We start from the raw sequence: 9448 nt of genomic DNA, 5'->3' as shown, positions 1-9448 counted from the left end.
TCTTATTATAGGGAATACTGAGGGCTACATCTGGAGAATGATTCAACATTTTTGATTCATTTTAGGTGTGGTTTGGTTAGGTTTGTATGTATTGATCTATCGTAAAGTTTCTTGGCAGTCCTATCGAGTATGTGTATTATAATCATTGATACATTTTTACAAAAATGCATTACTAATATTTAATTTTGAATTGATGTTTTATTAAATTTATAATAAACTCATAATGTTGTGATTAGGTAATTAAAGGGGCACTGCCATCTATGATAAAATTATAAAGTGTTAGTACCTAAAGATTTAAAAAAAAAAAATATTTTAATATTATGAGAATTTTAAGGACAATAATTGTACTGATTATTTATTGGACAAAGATCTATTTTTTCAATATTTTTTTTTGAATTTATTTATTGATTATTACTGATTATTACTAATATTATTAATAGTATAGGGTTAAAAAATATATATGTTATGAGGCTGCAACACTATTTTCTATCAAGGTCATTGGCATGTTGGCCAATCGAAGCCGGCAAATAAGTTTACGTTTTACAACTTTCTGTCGCCTGTGCTGCTGTCAATTTTCCCATAATAGTCTGTTGTCATTTTTCGCACAACGATATTTTCAATCTACATCCGAAATAGTCAAAAAATCCGATTGAATATCAAACAGTGAGTATTTGTCTTACGTTTTTTAGCTATTTAACCCGCAATCAAGTCATAATATTATCGCATCAATGGTGTTTTTCTAAAGCGGTCATTACGTTTTAGCCCACTGATAACGGGACGTCACATTCTCTGTTTTAGTGACACTATTTTGTTTATTGTTTCGTTAATTACCATTAAACATCCGATAACTATTGCGTTGTCATGTCGACAGGGCTCGGTCGACGTGAAATTTTTCAATATTACACGTCGGCCTGCCCTTCCGTTAATTCAATGAACAGTTTTTAATTACAATTTTTGTGTCGATTATTAATATTTTCGTGAAAGTTGTTGACCTCACGTCTCAAAAGGAGATATTATTCTTGTCACAATTGTATTGTTCAGGTTGAGTTGATTGGAATTGCATACCAGGAAAAGAATTAGGTAGTACTGAATGCATTTGAAATCAAAACTTTCTCTAATAGTGCAATCAAATTAATGTTCTACTGTTCACATGTAAAATTTCTCCCAATAATTTGTCAGTCTTCAGTAAGTAATTGAATATTGAATCATTTTTATTGCTTGAAAGTTTTACAGTACATGGCAGTGGCTAGGACTCATTGGTAAGCAATTATTTAACATTTATCGTGACTGGTAAATCATTTAATTGTGAGCCTTATAGCGCCTGTATACATGCATGGATTTACCAGTAGCAATAGTGTGTATTTTAAACTATCGTGACAATAACTGTTTACACATAATAGTGCTGATTGTCTCTCCAATCTCATTCTTCAAGAGTAAAGTGATGCGCGGAAATCATCCGCAGTGACCCGTGTAAACACACATTCATCAACGAATCATCCGGCATCAAAAGTGAATGAAGTTGAACTGGTTCTACTTTTTGATCATTTTGTGTTCACTGCGGATGATTCCAAATGTCCTACGCATGCGCACTGCGCCCCTGAGTACTGTCATCATATCCCCCATGATATTACGCTGCATTACCCATGTATATTAGTATATTAGTCTATGGTTTTATCCACCAACGACTCTTTTTCCAATTCCTCTTCTCTCGATGAAATTTCTGCTTTCATAGGTATAACAAACGATCACAAATTGTTTGAATTCCAACCTGCAACGCAATTTCACTTGACGCCATTTTTGATGAATTGTGTATTTCACTTTCAGTGACATAATATTATGTAAACAAAAAATAAACGTCTGCATTCAATTCATCATCCGCAGTGACTTGTCTAAATGAGCCTTTCGCGAGACACGATGTTGTCATTCTATGGTACTATTTGACAGGTCCTAAAAATCGATTAACCTCAAAATGAGTAGTTCATTTTTTTTGCCGGCAGGTTTGCCACTATCATTCTACTGCGCAGGCGCAGGCGCAGATCGAAAAAATCCCAACTGAATTCAGAAGCTTCCGAACTTTTTTGATTCATGCATGCAATCTTGCAACTTGCAAGACAATTGTACATGTGCATTTTCTTGTAATGGCCGCGATAATACGTACTGTCAGCCAGTGGCGACCGGTGAGTTATTTTCCTGGGAGTTCACTTTTTTCACCTTTTGACTGCCGTAAAAAGGCATTTGCCTTCATCAAAACTTCACCAAAAAATAAAAAAAAACTATTGGTTTTTTTAATTTAGTACATTTAAAAGAAATCATAAATAACTCACTATTTATTATTTGTTGTACCTCTTAAAACAGTTTTTCTTGAAAAAAATGGATTTTAAACTTTAACACAAACTGGTTGACACGAACTATTTTGTTTTGACCGAATTATTAGTACTACCGAAATATCTCGTACCTGGCAGTGACCGGGATTTATTGTTCATTTGTATGAGAAATCCATTCTTCTGTTTTTCATCGACACAAATTTTTCAATTACGCGTTTGTTGAAGTCAGGAATCTCTTGTATCATTCTTTTTTCGATACTGAGTATACATAATGCGTTCAATCTTGATTGCGCGATGGTGTTTCTACTAAAACACTTGATCCGTTTGAGTGTGAAAAAACATCTTTCGCTTTCCACTGATGTCATCGGAATAGTAAAAATTAAATTTAATAGTAAAACCGTTTCCGTAAATGTGTCAGCATTATAAAAATTATCCAAGCTGTAAATAACAGACAATTCATTTTTGAGTTTATTTTTATCTAAAAAGTCAGACGTATTACAGAGCTAGTTTGGAGAGATATCATAATTGATAAACATTGTGAATTTAGTTATCAAACTGAAAAAAAACTTGAAGTTTATTTTTAAATTGTACTTCGCCTAAATTTGAGAAATGTTGTCAACATGTGCGGAAATTTAAATGCGTACTGTGAAAAGAATTTATTTTTATAATAATATTGAATAAAAATTGTCAAACAATAATTGTACGTGTGATACGGGCTGTATTGTTTTAAAACCGATGAATCTGCACTCGGGCCGAGAGCGACTGAAACTGTCGCTCCCGAGCACGTAGAAAAAATATTTACGTATTGCTATTCCACGCGACAGACGACGCTCTTTCTCATTGCAAAGAAATCGAAATTAGATTACTGGGCTCTTTGGTCGAGCGATGGCGAATATCGCTCCCATCAACATATAATATTATTATTTAAAATAGCCGGTTAAAAACACATATTAGAATTTGTTTTTGTATATGAATTAATGACTACGGTAATAGATCAGAACACTTTTAATTAATCAAATATAAATTAAATACTCATTTAAAAAAAGTCTTTTCGCATAAATTGAGTGGGTGGGTGTGCACCGCTCCAGCGCTCTCAAGGGAGAATCGCCACTGCTGTCAGCAGTAAATCCATGTACATGTAAACGGGGTATTAAGAACCTCTTCTTCTTATCGTGCCATCTTCTAATGGAACGATTGTTGTTCTATCATCTGGTACCCTTAGGTTCTTCACCATCAATAATGTCAATTTGGTGCTGCTTGTCTTTAGTAAAATTGTTTTATGTTTCATTTTTGGATATTTCTAAAAATCCTCCAAATTTATTTACATTCTGTATTTTTTTTTTTTTTACAAAAGTGGCTCTTTCGACAATCTATAACTCAGTGGCGAAGGGTAGAGGTAGGCTGTTAAGATCCGACATAAATAGTGCACACTGAACTTTGTCAGCGAAACGTATTTGTTTTCATTGAACTGAGACTAATGTGTAGATGGTGTTTGTTACTTTTTAAAATACAATTAAATCCTGCCTAATCGAAGCCATATTAAATAATAGTCAAAAAATATTTTATAGATAGATGAATATGTTTTATCGATTATGGTTTGATTAGGCAGGGCTTAATGAAAAAAAACTAACCAATACTATTCATTCTGTAATATGTATTCTTAATTCAGCGAAAACAATTAATAAGTATAACTGAAAAAGTGCGCTCTATTTTTGTCAAATCGCCCATAGCATACCTAAACAATTATGGTTTGGTTTCCGATTATCCGAAATAATGATTTTATTAAAGGTGGTATTAAAATCAGTGAGGGCGAAACCCGGTGTACGAGCGATCGCGGCGATGCCGCTCTCCCTGTTGCTGACTGATTCAAATGAAAATCCTCCCCCATTTTTTATACCCAAGGAAATTTATTATAATCGGAAAACATATTTAAATTTTATTGTCAATTATTTAGTGTTTATTCGGCACGCTTCGTGAATTTTCAACTTCGTTTGACGTCATACTAACTACCCACCCGTCTTAGCGGAAAGTCGCACAGTTAACGTTTTAATCCGATTCATTAATTATTATTTTATATTGATCATTATTCAGATAAAATACTTCTTCAGTTATATTTTTTGTCCGAAAAGCAGAACGACTTTATTATCAGAATGGGTTATGAAGTATCAGATTAGGTATATAGGTACTGTTATAGCACAGTTTGACCAGGCTGCTATAATTAGTCCAAAATTATTAATCAACGATTTATTTTGACAGCACCATCTGCAAATTATATTCATAGTTCAATTAAAACAAATAAGTATGATTGACAAAGTTTAGTGTGTACTATTTATGTCGAATCGTAACAGCCTACCTCCATCCCTCGCCACTACTTGCTTCAATTTTTTTATAGGTAAACCCCAGAAGGCTCTTGGTTCAAGGAAGGTTTTTTGAACATCTTTGATACAGTGATTTTATTGTGTCATATATAATATTCCTTCCATCTTACTTTTCAGACTGGAATCTCAACATTTAATCTCGAATAATACATTCACATAGTCAAAATGGCTGCTACAACCCTGTCGAGTGAAGCGCAGATCAGGTACATGGTGCAGTGGTTCGAAGAGTGGAGCGAGCTTCAGAGGCAGGATTTCTTGCCCATCTTGGCGGAGAAGATAGCAGCTAACGGAGTATACGTCAACGGAATCATTAACTCTATGAATTCAGCCAACTGCCAGGATAAACCGATGAATCTCTTTCAGTGCAGAGTGAGTTGACTGTATTTCTTTTTTTGCCTTTAATTCTGGCTCCAGTTGCTTATTACAATTTGCTTGCGTTGAATTTTATTATATCGCTCGTACGTAGGTCCGTAGGTATTATCCTAACATTCCAAAAAGATTTTTTTAATTATCTTTTTAGGGAACACCTACCCATTAATCGAAAATGTTCATAAAATAAATATTTGCCATGTTCTAATAAATGTAACATCGTTTATTTTTAACACTAACTTTAATGCGTCATTTAAAAGTAAAATTATGTCTGTCTTTGGCGAATTGATTGGGAGAAATAATAAAAAGGTATTATGTAGTTGGAATAGATCTGCAGATGGTTTGTTTAGTTATATTGTTACCGTCTAAAGTCTACCGTAAATCTACCGTCAAAACATTTTTGAGATTTTAAAAATTATGCGTGTTTTTTAAATTAATCGTTTGCAATAGCAACACTTTTATACCAGATCTGATGTGAACCATAATGACAATCCTCTTCGGGTGTCGAAAAAGTCGAAACGAATCTCAAGGTATACGAAATTCCTGATAATAAATGTGTTTCGGGCCGCACATAAAAGCTTAAAGTGCCGCAGGTTGAGTATCGCTGGTCTAAAGCATGGCATCCTCAGAGGATCCAATTTCATGAGACCAGAACGATTATCGGGCCGATTCACAGATATGAGCGGGTCGATTACGATACAGAAATTTCTAGCCCGTAAGAAATATCGTTATTTTGTAAAAATATGTCAAATCATGCATCGAATCAATATGGCGTCACCTGCGCACTCGAATCTATTTCTGGGGTGCGCAATGACAGATGGTTCACTCAGCCTGTGTCGCCGCATGTGCAATGGACCGGCTGGTCGCTTCGAGCGAGATTGCCAGACAGATTGATTCGGTTTTTGTCTCTCGCGTTGGTCGCTCGGAACCGATGCACCTCCGCGAATTATTTATTTTTTAAATATTTTGTTTTATACGCTGTACTGTAACTTTACTGTAAATGTATTCCGAACAATAAAAAGCACTGTTTTCGCATGTAAACACGCATGTCCCCGAAAGAAGAAGCCAGAAGACGATACCTTGACATTAGATCATCCCGGGGGGTCCAGCGCATCCTACGCCCCCCCCCCCCCCCTCCTTTCGGAGGTGACAATATGTATTTCCTGAGTGTTCATTTTTAACGAACGTGAGAAAGTCATCTTTTCCGTACGCGAAGGCTCCATACTATGCGATTATTTAACGTGATCTGTGCCGGGTTGTTTTGTATGGCGGCAAGTGAGAGGCTGCGAATTTTTTAGCAAAAATAAATCTTTTTTTTTTTTTTTTTTAAATATATTGAAGGTTTATCATAAACGCTTTTCAATCATATGCTAAATGTCTCATTATTGGACCAGTATTCTTCCGAATTTTAAATTATTCAAAACCAACGCCTGAGACTCGCATTCTGTCTTCAAAGACAGGCGAATAAGTTCGCTTTTTTTGTATGGCAGCCACTGGCACAGAACCGTTTTTCTTATTCAATGAATTTATATTTTTATTTGGAAAATACTGTTGATAGATATTTTATGTTAATTTGCTTGATATTTTTCTGAGGCATCCATTCAAAGCAACTATGATAATATGAAAAAAATGACGGAAATGCATTGATTGGTCCAAAGGGATATATTCTATAGTTTATCTAAAGTCTCTGAGGCACTTTGAACAGTCTCAGTTCCCATGTTTTCTTTGGATATGAAGCCCATAATCCTCTGCTTTGGAGTGAATGTGCTTTACCTTTTTTACTCTATTTTTATAGAGGTTGGGGTGATGTTGTGCAAGTGTTTATATAAAATAGGGTTCATATTAACAGTAGAATATGTAGTAGATGAAAAAATTGATGGAAATTGGTCCTGGAATTGTAACAATGTTAATTCCAGGATTGCAATTGTGAATGCCAAAGCCCGCTTATCAGATTACATTTGAAATGTCTCACACTTATAGGGGGCATCGATTGCATTGATTTTGTAGAAAAATGTATTATGATACCTCCGAAGTTTTGTAAGATTGCTAAGAATTATTGATTATTGAACTATTATTGATTTTCAGGTTAAACTATTCAATGAATGGTTCACCAACTGGACAAATGAAGACCGTGATAAGCTTATCAAGAAGATATCTGAAGTAGACGAAACCTTCGCCAAGAAACTGGAAGATGAAATCACAGGTAACAAGCAAGTGGTGGACGGTGAGGCGGTACCTATTGCCGCTGAAGAAGATGACGCCCCGGTGACGGCGAGGCCCGACAATCCTATCGTCGTAGAAAACGGAACACATGCATCGCCTGAAAACCTGGAAGTGGAAAACCAAGAAGTAATTATCGATCATCAACTTGAAACTCCTCAAGTTTTGATTACGGAAAGTAATATTCCCATTGAGATAACAGCCGAATAAATTTATGTATCACTTGCTTGCGTTGAATTTTATTATATCGCTCGTACGTAGGTCCGTACGTATTATCTTAACATTCCAAAAAGATTTTTTTAATTATCTTTTTAGGGAACACCTACCCATTAATCGAAAATGTTCATAAAATAAATATTTGCCATGTTCTAATAAATGTAACATCGTTTATTTTTAACACTAACTTTAATGCGTCATTTAAAAGTAAAATTATGTCTGTCTTTGACAAATTGATTGGGCCTGGCTGCATAAAATCGTTAAAGTAAACTTTATATGAAACTGATGCTGGAAAGAAATGTTACACGTCATTTCACATTTCAAAATCATTCGTAGCAAACTTCACAATCTTATGTCTTAATGTCGAGGGTCCGTAAGTCAAGGAATACATGTAATACAAAAAGTTCAAAGTCTTTTATCTCATAGTCCAAACTCATTAGGCTGCATGAACAGTTTCCGGTAATGACTTCATTATAGTACTGTCGATCTATGATTGTGTTAATAATATATAAATTATCTACAATTTTTTAAACCTTAACACTATAATATACCTACTGATCTGATATTGAATCTATTTTAACCTTTTAATTGAATATGGCAACTATTAAAATTATTATTGGAAAATAATGTCAATTATCTTCAGTGAAATTAGACAATTTTTTTACTTTGCTAAATGTCTATGACTATTATATATTATTATAATATAACTAAGAATGTCATAAATACCTATTCGATTAAAAGTATTTATATCCCCCTATATAGGTAGAGTATTCAAAGTTCTACGTATTATCATGTTCAAGGATCTATTAAGTAATTTATAACTTTTAATTTACAACAAAAGAGAAGATATATTTTTAAATGTAAGCTTTAGGATTATTATTTCTGTTTCTTCTATTTCTTGTAATAATAAATTAAGTATTGTATATAGAATAATTTGCAGTACCGAAACTAAAGTGGCACATGTTAAAAATAAATTCATTAGGCAGCTGAAATAGTATATTTCGTAACTTAGTTCATCTATCTAGCTTTAAAAAGAACAGTATTGGTTATCTTGTTTGACACAAGTAAAAACACATATAATATTGTTTAAGAGTATCTTAGCATCATGGCCCCCACATCCTGAAGAGGGCCTTCCTACCTAACACTAAGGTTAAAGGCAGTCCGATGTTCTGCAGTGGCGTTTTCCAAATGGTGTTTGAGGTCAAATAAAATTCAGTTCAGATTTTTTAACATATAACAACCAAAAATCCCGTCGCACAACTATATATTTTTAAATGGGAATAAACCTGAAGTAAAATAGGCGACTTTTTACTACTTATTAAAGAAAATTTAATTAATGTGTGTTTATCTCATTTATCTGGTCGACCGCGTCCCTTGCCCGGGTCCCTAGGGTAGAGCCCTGTCAGCCACCCTTGTGGGGGCCATGCTTATCATTATCTGTAAAGTACATGAGTCATTATCATCGGCATCCTGGATCAATCCATTGCTTGGCGAAGTTGTCTCCAAATTGATTTCATATCTCTCATTTATGTGTGTTGCGTTTTCACGTATTTCCGCAGGCTTTAACTATTTTGTCATCCTGATCATTTATATTGGTTATATTGCATAATATTGTTTGTCTTTATTCAATTGTTTCATTTTATGTCCTTAAGCGTTATGCCTAACATGCATTTTCATATAATGTACCAATATGATTAAAAAAGATAAAGACAATTTAAAACATATGGCGTGCCCTGATCAAAAATGATAATGTACTAATTAAAAGATTGACATCTCATTATAAAGATATTAGCACTTTTCCAGCTGTCGATTTCAAATTATTGACATTTATAAAAGTGGAAACTCAACACATTTTATTACATTGATGATATCACTGTATCCAAAATTTCCTACATGTGGCTACATGTTTGCTATCCTGTCATGCTGTATGTGCGTATGCAA

The 9448-nt window shown here is 34.1% G+C and overlaps 1 protein-coding gene across 1 annotated transcript; it reads left to right on the top strand.

The window, feature by feature from the left end:
* The first annotated feature begins 530 nt into the window (after positions 1–530).
* On the top strand, positions 531–8340 carry LOC147071570 (uncharacterized). Its single transcript, XM_085948500.1, has 3 exons — positions 531–663; positions 4820–5071; positions 7157–8340. Exons 2-3 carry the CDS (start codon positions 4868–4870, stop codon positions 7499–7501), a joined length of 549 nt encoding a protein of 182 aa, XP_085804626.1. The 5' UTR covers positions 531–663; positions 4820–4867; the 3' UTR covers positions 7502–8340.
* The last annotated feature ends 1108 nt before the right edge of the window (positions 8341–9448 follow it).

The sequence above is a fragment of the Rhyacophila brunnea genome, unplaced genomic scaffold (genome assembly GCF_057557595.1).
Source record: "Rhyacophila brunnea isolate RB1 unplaced genomic scaffold, BYU_Rbru_1.0 scaffold_20, whole genome shotgun sequence".
In the NCBI taxonomy this organism is placed as follows: Eukaryota; Metazoa; Arthropoda; class Insecta; order Trichoptera; family Rhyacophilidae; genus Rhyacophila; species Rhyacophila brunnea.
This window is presented reverse-complemented; position numbering and strand designations above follow the sequence as displayed.